At 40.5% G+C, this 18,452-nt stretch overlaps 1 protein-coding gene across 2 annotated transcripts in view; it reads right to left on the bottom strand.

Annotated features, from left to right (window-relative positions):
• The window catches only part of OGA (O-GlcNAcase), a 29,464-nt gene extending 14,603 nt beyond the window's left edge, over window positions 1-14,861 (bottom strand). The window contains exons 1-8 of one of the 2 annotated variants that reach the window (XM_030335221.1): window positions 14,225-14,861; window positions 10,102-10,153; window positions 9,575-9,672; window positions 7,594-7,724; window positions 5,934-6,105; window positions 3,534-3,632; window positions 2,403-2,687; window positions 11-169 (exon numbers count right to left, since the gene is read on the bottom strand). In XM_030335221.1, the coding sequence (XP_030191081.1) occupies window positions 11-169; window positions 2,403-2,687; window positions 3,534-3,632; window positions 5,934-6,105; window positions 7,594-7,724; window positions 9,575-9,672; window positions 10,102-10,153; window positions 14,225-14,423 (1,195 nt within the window). In that variant the 5' untranslated portion in view covers window positions 14,424-14,861. The remainder of the gene's footprint in view (window positions 1-10; window positions 170-2,402; window positions 2,688-3,533; window positions 3,633-5,933; window positions 6,106-7,593; window positions 7,725-9,574; window positions 9,673-10,101; window positions 10,154-14,224) is intronic. The other variant, XM_030335222.1, reaches the window with a different exon arrangement.
• Window positions 14,862-18,452: the final 3,591 nt, after the last annotated feature.

The raw sequence follows: 18,452 nt of genomic DNA, 5'->3' as shown, positions 1-18,452 counted from the left end.
CCAAACTCACTGCTATACTGATGAGGTACACCAAACTCCTGCAACCACTCTGTTAAAGCTAACTTTAGAGCCATCTGTGGACTATAGAGCACATCAGTTTCAATATCTTCATCACTGCCTTCATTTTCTAACTTTATCTGGATCGATACAGTACTGTCTTCACTGTCAGCTGCAAAAAAAACAAAAACAAAAAAACAGAAACACAAAAAACAGTTTTGATTACAAAAGCCTCCTGACAAGTGAGAGGAACAAATGCAAAACACCAGTTGTTACAGTACAACTAGAGAAACAAGGAACAGGAACATGAACAAACCTTAAACATAAAAACGCAAACACAACCAAGACCCTTAACTGAACCACTTCACCTATAAGTCATCTAAATGCATTGCTAAATGTAGGGGCACCTGGGTGGCTCGGTTGGTTAAGGGTCTAGACTTCGGCTCAGGTCATCATCTCATAGTTCCTGAGTTCAAGCCCTACATCGGGCTCTGCATTGACAGTGTGGAGCCTACTTGGGATATTCTCTCTCTCCCTCTCTCTCTCTCTCTCCCTCTCTCTCTCTCTCTCTGCCCCTCTGACATCACACGCTCCCTCTCTGAAAATAAATACCCCCCCCCAAAAAAATTGTAAATGCATTGCTTAATGTAAAATCGCAAATGAAATACAAAACACTAATTTCAGGGGCTTCTGGGTGGCTCAGTTGGTTGAGGATCTGACTCGATTTCAGCTCCAATCACGATCCCAGGGTCGTGGGATCGAGCCCAGCCTCAGGCTTTGCACTGAGCATGGAGTCTGCTTAAGATGCATCATTCTCTCTCTCCCTCCGCCCCTCTCCCCCATTTGCATTCTCTCTCTAAAAAAAAATCAAATAAATCAATTTTGAAAATAAAAAATTTTTAAAGCCACTAATTTTAGAATCACTGGAAAAGTCAGTCATAAATGTTCAGAGTGCCAATCGTTGGGAATGTGAAGTTAAAGGCATAGGATTTCCATAAAGATAACATTCCCTACCCTTGAGGGGCTTATAAATTAATGGGAAAATCATTACGAAAACATACAAGCAAATTAGTAAGTATACTGAGGGGGAAAGAGAAAAACCAATAGAGAACCCACATATTAAGCACAGATAATAAATAAGCACATAATGAAACTCTAAACCAGCATAGTGTTAGAGAAAATGAAGTCTGAACTCTGGCTTAGTATCCAAAACCTTCTACTCTTAGCTTTCCTTCATATTTCCCTGCACATGGCCCAGTTTGGCTACCACTCAATGTGCTTCATGCTCTGCCTTAAAAGTGGTAGGAGGTAGATGCCACGTACCCAGAGGGAACTGAGACTATATTTTGTTGTTTTTTTTTTTTAATTCAAGGGGGTGGTCCACAATGATTGAGCCTTAAAGGGAGGCATTAATCCAATAAACAGAACTGGAAGGAGTACAGAACTGAGAAAGAGAACACAACTATATGACTACATACCATACCCAAGTACCATGATGTGACATTCCCATACCCCCAAATGAGCCCAAATTCAGATAACTTCAAATTTTCAATGTCCAGCGCTTTTATCTCTCGTCCACCAACCCTTTCATGCCCGGCACCTCTACTCATACTGTGATACTCGTAAGTATCCTCTCCTCTAGGAAATGGTTTCTTAGCACTTTTGCTTAGCAGAAATAATCATTCCCTCCTCTGTGTTCCCACAGCACTTTGTAAACAATTTCCTCAGCATTTATCAAACAACAGCACAGTCACCTATATGCTTTATCCAAAACCAGACCATGTTCTTCAAAAGCGAGGACTACTTTATTCTTTGCATCTTTAGTGCCAGGAAGGTGCACTTGCCAAATCTTACTAAGTGTTTAAATATAATGAATAAACAACTAGCCAGCATTCTTACTTAGAAACTCAACTGGGAATTTTTCATGAATAAAAAATCAGTAAGCCAATGTCTAAAATGACAACACAGAATATATTCCATTAATATAAGCTGAAATCTAAATGATATATGAAGTAATTCAGGTAACAGCTAGTGATCTAAAATACCCCATTTAATAAAAATCACCAGAAAACATAAATTGATTGGGAATAATTCCAGGAATAACAGGAACACTAAAAAACTACTTTGTCTAGTGCTCCGATTTCAAAGTCACATTTTAAAAGTAAAGAACTGGGGGTAGGGGGGGTGGGGGGAGCAAAGAACTGAGGCCAAGAAGTTATTAAGTAGTTTGTCCAAAGCCACTCAGCCCTCTGATCCCTCCTTCTCTCACATATACACCTCACTCATAGGACTAAACAACATACTTCAAAAAATCTCTTAAATTATGATGACAAACCTGCACTTGACAATAGCTCTAGTTAACCCCAGGTCTCCCTGCAAGGTCAAGGATTAAGCAGTCTACTTACTCATCACTACATCTTTTCTCACTCCATTCATGTTTGATTTGTACCAAGTGGCAAGGGTGTGGATAGCAACATAGTTGGCTTCAAATTCACAATTTGGATTAGTAAGGACTCCTTTTAACCGTGGGATGAGTTCTGTGGATCTTCCTTTGTATGGGCCCAGAAATAGTCTCTTCTGATCATAATCATTAGCATGAATGTTATCCCAGATTACTGGAGCTCTCTTAATAATCTTAGAAACCTCTTCAATAGACTCCACTGGAATTTCTTTAGAAACAACTTTCGGACCTAGAAATAATGACAACCATTTGTTAAAAGACCCTCAAACATGATTCTTCAAAATATACTGAATTCAATTTTTTATTGTATTTTGTTATTTATGTACTTTCTGACAATTTTTCTTTTCAAAGTAACACAGCAACATATCTTTTTGAGTGTTCAGTTTTACCCAACCCCTCCCCAATATTTCCTCAGGTCAGATTTCTAGAAATGGAATTAGTAGTAAAAAGAGAGGGATATTTAAGGTTTGGGCAGGCTTCCTCAAACTGATATGTTATAAGGAACAAATTGTTGGGGTGCCCGAGGGGCTCAGTTAGTTAAGCATCCAACTTTGACTCAGGTCATGATCTCAAGGTTCAGGAGTTCCAGCCCCACACTGGACTCTGTGCTGACAGCTCAGAGCCTGGAGTCTGCTTCAGATTCTGTCTCTGTCTCTCTCTCTCTGTCCCTCCCCTGCTCACCTCTGTCCGTGTCTCAAAAATAAATAAACATAAAAAAAATTTTCATGTAAACAATTTCTTTTTCCATTATAATACAGCTTGTTGATTAATAACTGTCAATTCGGCAGGATAGCTTTCATTTTATAAAACACTCTCCCCCTATGGCTGAGATCAATACTCTTCAGCCCAGTTCCCTACACATCTATTATTTATCAGCAACTGATACTCAGATTCACTGCAAAATCCTTCAAGATGTTTTTTATACTAAATGAAGAATGTATACTTCATAAAAGGGAATTTTAACAACAAAGTTTTCTGGTTAAAGTTGTTTTCAAAAAGTATCCAATTAACCAGAAAAACCAATTTCTAAGTTCTAGTTAACTAAAGCTTTACTGTATAAATCTTAAAGACTTACCTGTCCAAAGCACCTCAATTCCAGGGAGAAGCTTTTCACCCACAGTCCTTAAATAAGGAGACTGAGACACATTTGGGTAACAGAAAGTGCCACAATATTCTGAATGTAAAAAGGAAAATTAAGTAAAATAGTTAGGAGTGAAATGGTCACGAGTTTTTAAATGGGGGGAAAAAATGTCTACCAATTCTAAATTCTTTTCATACAAATGATAAAGAGCTTCCAAGTCGTATCTCAAAGGAATTAAACTCAAGTGGATAGTTCATTAAAGAATCAATTAAAAATAAAGAAAAATAAGAATCAATTCATAAAATCTGATACTCTTCCCCCAATAATACATATCAATCCTTATGATCCTACAGTCATTAGAAATACAAGTTTACTAAAGAAATAATTAGAATGTTTAGTATTTTCTACATACTTTGAATTGGCTACATTTCTCTTACAATTAGAGGCCAAACAAAATGAATTGACAATATCCTAACAGACAAAATGCAGTATTATGCGCCATGTTATTAAGACTCAACTGCAACTAAATAGTAATTTGCAGCTTCTGCACTGCAAAGAAAACAATCAGCAAAACTAAAAGGGAACCAATGGAATGGGAAAAGATATTTGCAAATGACATATCAAATAAAGAGTTAGTATCCAAACTCTATAAAGAACTTAACAAACTCAACACCCAAAAAACAAACAATCCAGTGAAGAAGAAATGGGCAAAAGACATGAATAGACACTCTTCCAAAGAAGACACCCAGATAAACAGACACTTGAAAAAAATGCTCACCACCACTCATTATCAGGGAAACAGAAATCAAAACCACAATGAGATAGCACTTCACACCTGTCAGAATGGCTAAAATTAACTTAGGCAACAACAGATGTTGGTGAGGATGCGGAGAAAGAGGAACCCTTTTGCACTGCTGGTGGGAATGCAAACTGGTGCAGCCACTCTGGAATACAGTATGGAGGTTCCCCCAAAAATTAAAAATATGACTACCCTACAACTCAGCAATTACACTACTAGATATTTATCCAAAGGATACAGATGTGCTGTTTCGAAGGGGTACATGCACCCCAATGTTTATAGCAGAGCTATTAACAACAGCCAAAGTATAGAAAGAGCCCAAATGTCCATTGACAGATGAATGGATAAAGTGGCATACATAAACATACATACATACATACATACAATGGAGTATTACTCGGCAATCAAAAATGAAATCTTACCATTTGCAACAACGTGGATGGAACTAGAATGTATTATGCTAAGCGAAATTAGAGAAAAATACCGTATGACTTCACTCATATGTGGAATTTAAGATACGAAACAGATGAATATAAGGGAAGGGAAGCAAAAATAATATAAAAACAGGGAGGGGGACAAAACATAAGAGATTCTTAAATACAGAGAACAAACTGAGGGTTGCTGGAGGCATTGTAGGTAGGGAGATGGGCTAAATGGGCAAGGGGCATTAAGGAAGACACTTGTTGGAATGAGTACTGGGTGTTATATGTAGGGGATGAATCACTGGATTCTACTCCTGAAATCATTATTTGCACAATATGCTAACTAACTTGATGTAAATTAAAAAATAATAATAAAGCATAATTTTAAATTTAAAATAAGTAAACATTTAAGAAAACATTAAAAAATAACAAATAGTAATTTGCAATGAATTAGGTAATTCCCAATATAATCTTATTAAACATTATTTGAGTACTCCTGTTATATCAGACCTCTGAGATAAGGTTCATGGCTCACAGGATTCTCAGACATATACACAAAGTTAAATAATTCAGACAAAATTTCTTAGAACAAATTTATCTCTTCCTGAAAAAGAAGTCAAGGGGAAATTCCTTATAAGCCTAATTTTGAGAGGCAACTAAGAGAGGCTAATACATTATCAATGGAAGGAACCAGGGAGGCAAGGTGAGAGAGGAAAAGTGGGGCGGGGGGCGTTATTTAGCAAGTTTTCTATGCTGAGTCCTGGAATTCCAGAAGAGCCCAGATGGAAGTAGGAGTGAAAAAAGATACAGATATGCATAGGCAGAAAAAAGGAACAAGTAGGAGGAAATGAGAAGTGACTAAGTTAAAAGCAATGTAAATTTGTTTTCTAGTTTTACATTTGATAATACTATCCTTCCTTTAATCCTGAAAATGTAAAGTTCATACACTTCCAGTACTAAAAAATACATGAAATCTTTTGCCTGTTCAGTTGCCATTTATTAGTCCCTAAAATTTCTCAAGTGTAGGACCTTGAGAAATGTCTTCTAGAAAAAGAATTCCTACTTTTATACACCAAAGGGAGAGGGGACAACACAATAAAGGCCGTATATAGTTCTTTGAAAATGATGTATTTCAAGAAGTCTAGTTAAATATAAAGCTATTATATACAATACCTGTGGGACAGAAGAGGAAAGTTTCTGGCTCTCCTAGGTATTGATAAATTTCATTTGTAATGGAGACCTGGGCATGAGCAAAAGAACTGAATACCTCTTTGTCTGCTGCACACATATTATGGTCAATATCATCAAAAAGCAAGGCAAATGACCTGCACCCAAACTGAGAAACCTAGGAAAAGCGGGGGGGGGGGGAAAAAGATGATTTAGCAGCTCTTTTTAAGTAAATAAACACCTGGCTGGATCAGTCCGTAAAACATGCAACTCTTGATCTCAGGGTCATGACTTCAAGCTCCACAATGGGCACAGAGCTTACATAAAAAATAGGATTAAAAATATTAATGTAGACACTTAATAGCTCTATCTAAAAGTCAAACATTTTTCTTAGTAGAATGTTCAAAGCCACACCAATTTTTTTTACATTTTCTATGTTAAACAGCTAGACAAGTTGGAACCCATTTTTCATTTGAGTTTGAATGCAGTATGTTCCAACAAAGCTTCAACGATATGGCCTATCCCTACCTCCCTGGCTGCTGATTATAGAAGACCAGACAAAAAAACAGAAATAATAAGTGAACTCAAGAGATGAAAAACCTAGGCTTGTTCTAGTCCCAAAGACACACTGATCCTAATTAATCTCTGCACATAAACCTAACTAGTCCATGAATCAGAAGGAACATAGTATTTGATCAGATAGGGAGATAACCTCTTAAAAAGCATATTCATGGAAATTAAACCTCCTTATTAAATTTTTTACCATCTTAATGCCACCAATAATATAAACCTTTGCCTAAAGAAACACACAAACATATGTATGTATTATGTATCAGCAAATTTACTTTACCAGAAAAAATGTGCGGCTTTCATGTTATGCAGAATTTAGATTCCAATCAGGCTTACCAATAGCTTACTTGTTTACCTAGTCTGTTTTCCTTCTGATCTTTGGAAACCAGTCAACCATATGGAGACTGGATTATACCTCTTGTCCATATTAACATATTACATGTAAAGGCACTTACATCTAACAGGTAACACCCTGTTTCTATTAACCTCAATCACAAATTCAGTCAAGTACCCAATAATATACAGAGCTTCTCAAAATGTGATTCTGGACAACCTGAATTTTTTTAAATTTTTTTTTTCTTTTTTTTGAGAAAGAAAGGGAAAGAGTGATATCACATGCACAGGGGAGGGACGGAGGGAAAGAGAGAGAGAGAATCTTAAGAAGGATTAGGCCAACTGCAGAGCCTGACTCAGGGCTCAATCTCACAACTGTGAGATCATGACCTCAGGCACCCAGGCACCCCTGGACAACCTGAATTCTAAAGTAAGTCCCCACTCCCAAGTCTGTATTTCCACCCCAAGTCAGTTTAAGGATCTCTGGAAATGAACCCTATTAGCAACTTTTTAAGCATCACTTCTAAGCATTTCTTCTATAGCAGTTCTTATGCAAACCAAAGTCTGAGAAGCACTGGTACCTCCAGTAAAGCTCTCTTGACTCATGTTAGAAAATATCCTCTATCAAAAGCATGAAGGTAAAAAAATTGTACAGAAGCAAAGAAGTATAAATTTGGTGTCCTTTTAACATCATTAAAAGCAACTCAGAAAACTTTGTTTCCGGTATACCGAACAGGGGGAAATAATGAAAAAGTAAAGCTACCTGGTCCAGTTTGCGTTTCAATGTAGATACTTCCTTGGGGTTAGAAAAAGTAATATCCAATCCAGGTGAGATAGCATAGATGAACTCTATCTCATATTCTCGTGCAGCAGAGATGAGTGTCATAAGTTGCTCTGAAGAAGAGAGTCCACGTTTTTAGAATGCAGCACAGAAAACTAAAAGAACCTTCACCTTTCAATTAAAGACAAGAGGTCATTTTCTCCAATTTACGATAGGTCAAGAAAGGAAAAATCCCTGAAATTTTACATGTTGGTCATGTCCAATGTGATAAGTCATACAAAATGCCACAAACCTCATGTGGCTTAATGTCACCCTAAAATCAATAAAGCATTCTCTTTCTTTCATTGCCATTTCTCAGAAATATTGAATTAAGCATTACTTCTCTTACTGAACATAAGCCATTTTTATTTCCTACATTGTTTGAGATGTATGGTTTTTATTTTTTGCAGTCTCTGAACTGCAATTCTTATATAAAAAAATCTACATATAACTACTTTATAATTTGGAAGAAAAGAAAAATGTGTTCTTAACAACCAGGGTTAAAGTGACAGCCTTAACAATCCTTGTCTTTATAACTACAGAAAATACTCATTACAAATCTGAAGTTTTAAAAATGTGACAATTTTCCTAAGTAAAACTAAATTCTATTCTATACACCAGTAGACCTATCTTTACATAACTTTCAGTGGTATCTCAAGATAGTCATTTGACTATATTTTGATTATTGATCACATAAAATTTCATTACCAGCACCCAAAAAATAATTAGGTTGAACACACACTTAAATTATATAGAGTAGTAAACAAAAACACTAGATGGAGATGGGATACATTTTAATTGCTTCTTTGTAATTTAAGAAAACTTTCTGCTTTCGGGGCGCCTGGGTGGCGCAGTCGGTTAAAGCGTCCGACTTCAGCCAGGTCACGATCTCGCGGTCCGGGAGTTCGAGCCCCGCATCGGGCTCTGGGCTGATGGCTCAGAGCCTGGAGCCTGTTTCCGATTCTGTGTCTCCCTCTCTCTCTGCCCCTCCCCTGTTCATGCTCTGTCTCTCTCTGTCCCAAAAATAAAAAAATAAAAAGAAAAAACATTGGAAAAAAAAAAAAAAAAAGAAAACTTTCTGCTTTCAGTGTTTTGGCTGCACTCTATAACCAAGTTATCTTACTAGCTACATATGTGTACCATTTTAATTCCAAGTATGAAATGTTTCCCCGTTTGTAAGTCCCCAAAGAAAAGTACCACTTGTCTAATTTATAAGGAGGTTCTGTTATGTCCTACTCTATTTACTATGTATTTACTATGTATTTATGTATTTAACTTAACATTAAGAACACACATAACAAGGATAGTTTGTGATGGCTTTTCACTTCAGTATAAGCCTAGACTAGGGTGAGGTCTTTATTTTAAATAAAGACAAAACCAAGTAATCAAGTGATCAAGACCAAGCCATTCTTGAGTCTGAAGCAAAAGGACCAGTAATACTGATCCTGTCTTTACTTAAAATTTTGGTATCTTGCTCATGGATTTTTTTTTTTTTTTTGCATTAATCTTGGTTTAAAACTTGCATAAGATACTATTTATTTTCATCACTGATTTTTTTTGGAGTCCCTTACTTAAACTTGGTACCCAAGGCAGGCATCTCACTTGCCCTGCCCCAGGCCTAGTCCTGCTTTAGTACCTCTTTGTTCAATGGCCCACTGTTTAGACCACTGACAGAAGTTAAACAGTATAATTTATGATTACAGAACAGGTGGGAGTCAGACTGCCATAACCATGAATCACACCATGGCCGGCCAACATGAGTACTTCTTTCAATCTACACTAACTCACACAGAATTTACCAGATAATAAAAATGGAAATGACCTACAAAGAGAAAATGAAATATTTAATAAAATTCTTATAATGTACATTATAGCTCTTTTCTTCCCATATTCTGAATTTATGGATTAAAAAGAAAAAGATTACCAGCTTCTTCCACTGAATACATCTCTCGCCAAAACATCCTATGTTTGTAGTCATCTTTTGGGGCATACAAGTATGTATTTAATTCCCATTTCTGGAGCCTTAAGGGGAAAGAAAATTACATATGTATAAATAGGCAACATGTAAAGGCTGTAAATCCCAAATTTTTCCTTTCCTTGGATCATCTCCATCTCTTAAAAAGCTAGTAATATTCTGGGACAACAGCTTTTAACCTTTTTGTAATCTAGCGGAATTGTAAAAAATTAAATACTATAAGGAATGCCAACAAATTAAATCTTAAATAAAAACAATAGCTCTGAATGACACAGATAAAGCCCAAAACCTATTCAGCTTCCCCAGAAACTTTGAAAACCCCTGGCCTAGGTGAAGGAAAAGTAAAAGACCAAGGTCAAATAACTTCTGCAACTGAGAAATCATCAAAATTCATATGGCCTATTCAGTGTTAGTTTATCTTCAAATAAAAGGAAATATTGATGGTTTAAGACTACTTCACAAAGTAAAAAATTTACCTTCTAAAGAGTTCTTTTCTCTGTTCCATAACCCAAGGTCTTCCATAAAATCCTAGATTCAAAGTAAGAATGAAATTATTTTCAAGTTTCAAAATGTGGTAAACAATTTATTGACAAAAGCAGATTACAAAACATACAATATAATCCCATTCTGAAAAAAAGTGTGCACAATATATCCAAAGGATATTTAGTAAAATATTAAGATGTCTTTGGGAAAAAAAAACTCATTAAGGTGTCTCTGGATAGTGATATTATAAAATGATTTTTATTCCCCTTTTATTTAGGTAAATTTTCTTATTTTTCTACCATTAACACTTATTACTTATGCAATATTTTTAAAGAACTTTTTTAATGTTTATTTTTGAGAGAGACAGAACATGAGCAGAGGAGGGGCACAGAGAGAGGGAGACAGGCATCCCAAAACCTAACTTTAAAAAAACTTTTTAGGGGCGCCTGGGTGGCGCAGTCAGTTGAGCGTCCGACTTCAGCCAGGTCACGATCTCGCGGTCCCGCGTCGGGCTCTGGGCTGATGGCTCAGAGCCTGGAGCCTGTTTCCGATTCTGTGTCTCCCTCTCTCTCTGCCCCTCCCCCGTTCATGCTCTGTCTCTCTCTGTCCCAAAAATAAATAAATAAACGTTGAAAAAAAATTTTTTTTAAAACTTTTTAAAAATAATCTCCACACCCAATGCCATGCTGGAACTTATGACCCAGAGATCAAGAGTTAGATGCTCTGACTGGGCCAGCCAGGTACCCCTAAACCTAACTTTCTTTCTTTCTTTTTTTTTTTTCCAATGTTTATTTTTGAGAGACAGAGGCAGAGAGAAAGGGAGACTGAGGATCCCAAGCAGGTTCCAGGCTCCAAGCTGTCAGCACAGAGCCTGCACTGGGCTCAAACTCACCAACCAAACCCTGAGATCATGACCTGAGCAGACTGAGCTACCCAGGTACCCCTAAACCTAACTTTTTAAAAGATCTCAATCTTACAATAGAGGAAGGGGAAGCAAAGTAATCCCAAACCACTAATAATAACAATTACTACTTGAGAGAGGAATTGAATTGCCTTTAGAGTGGGAGATTAAAAAAAAAAAAGTAGGGAAAAAAACAGGAACAGAATTAGGAAAGAATCTGATTGAACCAATTTTATGATTGCCTTATTTTTTTTTTAAAGTTCCTGATACAATAAAGGGACCAAAAATGCCTTAAACTATATTCACAGCAAACTCAACAGTGGAACTGGCCCAAAAAGGAAACTCTTGTGGAGTCTCAATTCCAGAGCAAAGGCTTGAACAACTGGAAATGCAAGAATGTGACTTGCTCCACTGTCCCAGAAGGGAGGTAAATCACTAGTAGTGCATAATGCAGGAAACAAACCAGCAGAGGAATGACTTCAGTCCTGATATAAGCACCAAACTGGTACTTGCAGCTCCACTGTGTGCGAAGCACACCTTATAGCTTGCCTAACCTTTATTTTCCACCCGTCTCGGTCTAATCACCTGCAAGAGAGAAGGACAGGGGCGCCTGGGTGGCTCAGGTCATGATCTCGCGGTCTGTGAGTTCGAGCCCCACGTCAGGCTCTGTGCTGACAGCTCAGAGCCTGGAGCTGCTTCGGATTCTGTGTCTCCCTCTCTCTCTGCCCCTCCCCTGCTCATGCTCTGTCTCTCTCTGTCTCAAAAATAAACATTTTTAAAAAATTTAAAAAAAAAAAAAGGGAGAGAGAAGAACAGCCCCTCAGGAGTACCATGAAGATGGTTAACATATTATGAACATAAAATGCTATTCTCTCTCACACACACACGCAGAAAAAACACACAGTCTACTTAAGACTACCTAAAACTGACATTTCTGTAACGTATTAAACTCGTCTCTAGACACGATGGTTACTCTGCACAACAAACATGGACAAAGACAACAAAACAAAAATTCATTGCATACTATGTATGAAACTGCAGCACTTTCCATCAATAATTCAGTTACCTTCTTACAAGTAATTTAGGGGCACTTGGATGGCTTAGTGGGTTAAGCGTCAGACTCTGGCTCAGGTCATGATCTCCTGGTTCGTGGTTTCAAACCACCCTGTGCTGACAGCTCAGAGCCTGAAGCCTGCTTCAGATTGTGTGTCTCCTCCTCTCTCTGCCCCTCCCCCACGCACACTTTCTCTCTCAAATAAACATTTAAAGAATTAAAAAAAATTTTTAACATTAGGTAAATTTTATACGTCTTTACTGCTTTCCTACAACATTTAGCATTATCATTTTTCTCTCCAAGGAATAGGCATTAAACACTCCTTTAGAGTTGCTTCAATATATAAAAGAAACATTTTTATCTTCAGAAGCCCTAACTTTGCTCTGAGTCAGGTTCATGGTTTTGGTTAACTGGCACCACAAAGAGGAAGCAGTGCTATTATGCAAGTTACAACCAACAAAGATTTGTGAGGGAAAGAAAATTTTTAAAAAGGAATCCTGCCAATCCCTACGTTATTTCCTTTCCTCATTCATTTTAGGAATACCAACTTAGGAGTACTTAAAAAAAAATCAGGTGCTCAGTCACCAAAAAAATACAGAGAGATATGGAGGGAGGAGGGACAATAGATAACAGACAACTCTATTCTCAGAGTAGTTCCCTTTCAATACTATTCTGAAAAAACAAGCCAACTTAAACCACAAGCTTTTCTCCATAATTACTGAAGATGTAATAGACAAAATTTCTTTAGCCTCACTCTCGCCTAGCTCCAAAATTTCTATATCCTCCAGCACTCTTCAACCCTCCACCCAAAGATCCCTGATGACAAAATAGACTTTTTCTAGAATCTCCATGCACGCAAACAAGCCCAATTAAATACACCAACAGATTAAGTCACACAGAGCAATGTTTCCACAAACATGGACTCCAAATACATAAGTAGCTTTCCATTCTGTCTTCCCCCCAAATTCTACAAGACCTTTAACTCTGCAGAACTGTTTCACTCCTTACTGTAGCTACATAGTAGTCTGTTTTCTCCTCCAATTAATTTATCTAAAATACCACAACCACGACCCACCCTTCAAATAAACACTCTTTGTAGGCTGACAACACTAGAAAAGCTGAAGCTCTCAACGTATAGGGAAAACCTTTCTACTTCTCCATACCTTTTTGGTCTTTTGTAACAACTAATTCTTATACAGTGTTACTCCCATGCATCCCATTACATACAGGAAAGAACTAATAAAGCAAACAACTAGGAACTCTAAGTAGGCCAAAAGACTTCAGAAAATTAAAATATATGCTGTACTCAAGGAAACAGCAATAAGGCAACTGACTCATGCTTCCACAGAATACTTGGTCGAATATTCACTATATTCATAAACTGCGATACAATCTTCAGGTCATTTTCCCCAACGACAAAAATAAATAATCAAATTAAATAATTAAATAAATCCTGCATTCTTTTTAAATGGGAAGTGAGAAGTCAAAAAAACATTTTAAACCTCTTCTGCAGCTCCTAAATTAAAATTCTGTACCCCTGATACTATCTAAGTCAAAGCTTCATCTCCTAGAGCCAAAGCACAGCAGCTGGCAAAGGACAATTTTGTAGGCTGCAAGAGAATCTTCAAAGGGTGGGGGGCAGGGACTGACTACAAAAAAAAAAAAAAAAAATCTAAGCAAACGGGAATTTGTAAAATCATAGCTCCACTGTGCTTCTCTTCGCTCCCGGAGTACAACAAACACATCCGTGTGGATGTTATTTTTCCCCCCACGGGTGAGGACAGCAGGACTATACACGTTTTTCCATTTGAACATAGACCACCCTACGGAACAAGATCCCAAGGTACAAAGACTTGTAACTCAGAGCCTAACACTAGGCTCCTTACTACCGCCTCCGCAGGAGCCAGGCCTGGCTGCAGCCCAAGGCGGGTGGGGTCAGGCATGTTAATAGCCAGAGGGGAATTCAACGCTGCATAACAACGTGAGAGACGACTTGCCCACCATCTCGCCTCTCCCCTCTCCAAAACAGGATCAAGTTTCAGGGCCCAAAGAGTGACACCTTTTTAGAGCCTCCTAAAGAATCCCCCACACGAGCAGAGAATGTTACTGGGACGGAACGGGAAGGAGGACGTTCTCGCCCAGCCCGCGCCAGAGCGCTCACCTTCCACTACGCCACATAGGAACCTCCGAGCTCCTCCTGCCGCCCCAGCCACCGCTGCTCCCCCGGCCCCGGCTGGGTTGTCTTCTCCGGGGGCCGGAGCTGCTGGCGGCTCCAACGATGCCCCCGCGGAAGCAGCAGGGTTGGAGTTCAGCTCGCTCTCCCGCTCCTCCAGCGCCGCCTGGCTCTCCTTCTGCACCATCCTCCTGCCCCCGGCCGCCGCCACCTCTGCAGGTCCTCCTCGGCCTCCGTCCGTTGGGCCGCCGGCCCGGAGCCCTGGAAAGGGCCTCGGCTCCAAGCGCGCGCCCTTCGTGCTCCTTCCCCTCCCCCTCTGCCCTTCCCCCTCCCTTCCGCAGGGACCCGAATGCCCGGATGAGAAGGGCGGCGGCACCGGCGCGAGCCCTTTGTCAGCCGCTGCCTCAGCCTAAGCTGGGGAGCCGGAAGCCCAAGCGGAGGGCGAGGCCGCGACCTCTCGTTCTCTGGAGGCAGATAGCCAAACCTCCTTTTCTTGGTCGCAGTTAGCTTCTGCTGCTTCCCGATAATCTTAGCTCTTCCGCTGTTCCCCCTCAAAGCCCCTAGGTCTCCACCACCGCTGCTTCTACCGCCCGCTTCCTGTTTATCCGCACTGCGCCTGCGCCGGAGACCGGCTCAGACCGGTCCCCTCAGCCCGACTCCCCCGCCTTCTTTTGGGCCAGCCTATTGCGCTTCATTCGATAGGGGGAAATAGAACAGAGGCGAAGCGAAAAGCGGGAGATAATGAGGGCGATGGAATGTACCATTTGTGCTCACCACCCTCTAGGACAAGGCAGGCGCCCTGGAACAGACCATTACCCCTTCTGAAGAAGGGGAGTATGGGAGGAGGCTGCAACCGGTTGAGGCAATGGGGAAGGGGGATGAAAAAGAGAGGTGTTTACTCTTTCAATGCGCAAGCGCGGGAACGAAGCCTCTAGTTCTTAAAGAGATACGAAGAAACTGACCTATTTTCTATTGAGATTCTTCTAATAGCTTGGCTCATTACATCACCCTGACCCAGGATCGGTTCTGTGAAGATAACATTCCAAGGAGCTCAGCTCACCCCTCTGCCTTGAATCATTTTCCCCAACCCCCAGCTTGGCGCTAATCCCTTTAAAAATTAAGTCTTTCCTTCATTCCTTCGTTCAGCAGACACTAATTGAGCTTGCCACTTGCTGGCCTCTTGGGTCACTATGAGCTCACAGTATGGCGATGGAGACAAGCAAGTACATACACAATGCCCGCACGGTGTGCCCAAATGTTACGGGACCCCAGAGGAGGGACTGACTTAATCCTCCTTTGGAGAGAGGTGGCAGCCATGGTTTCGCTTTTTGAGCTGGAACGTAAAGGATGAGTAGGAGCTAGAGTAGGGGAGAAGCAAAGAAAGAGAGCACTCCAGGCTTATGGAACAGAGTACAAGTGTAGCAAGGGTTGAAAAGGCCTGGCATCTTTGGGAATGGAGAATGTGAACTGTTTAAGGGAGAACTGAGATCCCTTGGGCCTTAGCATAAATATCATTTCCTTAAGGAATCCTTCCCTGAGCCCTAGATGGGCTTAGGTCCTCTTGCTGTTGTTTGTGCTCAGGGTTCCCTGTAGCACTGTCAGTAGGCGCTGTTTACATTTACGACGGTTGAGAGATCTGTCTCAACTTGCGAAGTGTGTGAAATGAGCAGCTCACGCTCATTCTGATCATGAAGACTTACTTAGTATCGTCCGTTTTACATTTTGGTCTCATATTCAACTCCTGCAGCGATAGCCCAACTTAGCTCTCATAGTCCCTCTTCTTTTTAGTCCTAGAGCATTGAGATGGGGGTTACAGGCAAACATTTTCTTAGATATCCTAGGAGGATCTGGGGTTATCATTCCAGCTGACCCCAGCCCTTGGTCTCATGACACTTTCCCCTTTGCCTCATGCGGTGGCAACTGCCATCAAGTCAGCCACAGTTTCATCTACTGTTCTGACTCTGGGGTCCACGGCCCAGCCAAGATCCACTTTCCAGATCTGCACCTCTCAAACTTGAAGGGAAGTTCTTGCTACATACCCCTACCCTCTAGTACCTACAACAGGAACCAGAGGTTCGTAGGCCTATGGTAAATACCTCTGGAATGAATGAGATACATTCATTCATTTTAAATTCTCAGTTTAAATTCTGCACTCAGTTTAAATTCTGGTTAGAGAAACACACAATAGCAAATTCAGTACATACACAGGGACTCAATTTGTAATAAGTGCTATAAAGGGAGGAAATCTGATGATGTGATAGAGTAACCACAGCAAGGAAAGGCTACTCCAGATAGAAGAATAAGTAGCAATCTATGAGTGAATCATGATAGTGGCTTGGCCTAGGGAATAGCCATGGAAATGTAGAGCTGTGGTGCATCTTTGGTGGTGGCAGTAGAATAGAGGGAGGGGGCAGCTGCCCCAGTTGGTAGAGCCTGGGAGTTCTGAGAGTTCGAGTGCCATGATGGACATAGAGATTACTTTTTAAAAATAAAAAAATAGGGGCGCCTGGGTGGCACAGTCGGTTAAGCGTCCGACTTCAGCCAGGTCACGATCTCGCGGTCCGTGAGTTCGAGCCCCGCGTCAGGCTCTGGGCTGATGGCTCAGAGCCTGGAGCCTGTTTCCGATTCTGTGTCTCCCTCTCTCTCTGCCCCTCCCCCGTTCATGCTCTGTCTCTCTCTGTCCCAAAAATAAATAAACGTTGAAAAAAAAATTTTTTTTTAAATAATAATAAAAATAAAAAAATAAAGGAGTAGAGGAAGAGGAAGAAATGAAGACTACTAAATTTTATTACTTCTTAAAATATTTTTGATGTTTATTTTTGAGCAAGATAGAGAGACAGAGTGTGAGCAGGGGAGGGACAGAGAGAGACATACACAGAGAATCCACAACAGGCTCCAGGCTCTGAGCTGTCAGCACATAGCTCGACGCGGGGCTCAAATACGAACCGTGAGATCACAACCTGAGCCAAAGTCAGATGCTTAACCAACCGAGCCACCCAGGTGCCCCAAGACTACTAAATTTTAACCTGAGCAACTAGGTAGATGGCGTCATTTTTTTTTAATTTTTTTTTAACGTTTATTTATTTTTGAGACAGAGAGAGAGCATGAACAGGGGAGGGTCAGAGAGAGGGAGACACAGAATCTGAAACAGGCTCCAGGTTGTGAGCTGTCAGCACAGAGCCTGACGCGGGGCTCGAACTCACGGACCGCGAGATCATGACCTGAGCCAAAGTCGGCTGCTTAACCGACTGAGCCACCCAGGCGCCCCTAGATGGCGTCATTTATTGAGCTGGGGAAGACTGAGAAAACATGAATCAAAGTTCTATTTTGAACATGTTAAGTTTGATCATTACAGGTCCATATGAATATGTCAAGTAGGCAGTTGAAGATATGGATCTTGAAGCTCAGAAGAGAATTCTGGGGATATAAACTTAGGAGTTATCTGCATATAAATGGCATTTAAAGCCATGGGACTGGATGTGATTTGGAGAAGAGACTCAGGTCTGAGCTATGGGGCTCAACGTTTAGAATTCCAGTTGAGAAGGATGAGTTTGTAAGAGAGTGCTAAGAAGCAGTGGCCAAAAAGGTAAGAGGAAAATCAGGAGAGTATGAAATACTGGAAGGCATGAAAGAAGTGGTTTTTTATTTATTTATTTATTCTTGAGACAGAGAGAGAGCATGAGTGGGGGAGGGACAGAGAGAGAGAGACACACAGAATCCAAAGCAGGCTCCAGGATCTGAGCTGTCAGCACAGAGCCCGGTGCGGGACTCAAACACACAAACCACAAGATCATGACCTGAGCCAGAAGTCAGACTTTAACCAACTGAACCACCCAGGCGCCCCATGAAAGGAGTGTTTTGAGATGGAGCAGTTGACAACATTCAGAATCCAACCAGCGGCCAGGAAAAAAAAGATCAGACTGCCAACCTACTGTTTTTTTTTTTTTCTGAACCCATTTATGTGTCTTGGCTCTGGGACACTTCTCACCTCACTCAACCACAGACTTCAGCTTCCTTTAAACTTGAATCTACCTGGGGCACCTGGATGTCTCAGTCGGTTAAGTGTCTGACGTCGGCTCAAGTCATGATCTCATGGTTCGTGAGTTCAAGGCCGGCATCAAGCTCTGTGCTGACAGCTCGGACCCTGGAGCCTGCTTCAGATTCCGTCTCTGTCTCTCTGCCCCTCCCCTACTCGCTCTCTGTCTCTGTCTCTCAA

The sequence above is a fragment of the Lynx canadensis genome, chromosome D2 (assembly GCF_007474595.2).
Source record: "Lynx canadensis isolate LIC74 chromosome D2, mLynCan4.pri.v2, whole genome shotgun sequence".
Taxonomy (NCBI): Eukaryota; Metazoa; Chordata; class Mammalia; order Carnivora; family Felidae; genus Lynx; species Lynx canadensis.
This window is presented reverse-complemented; position numbering and strand designations above follow the sequence as displayed.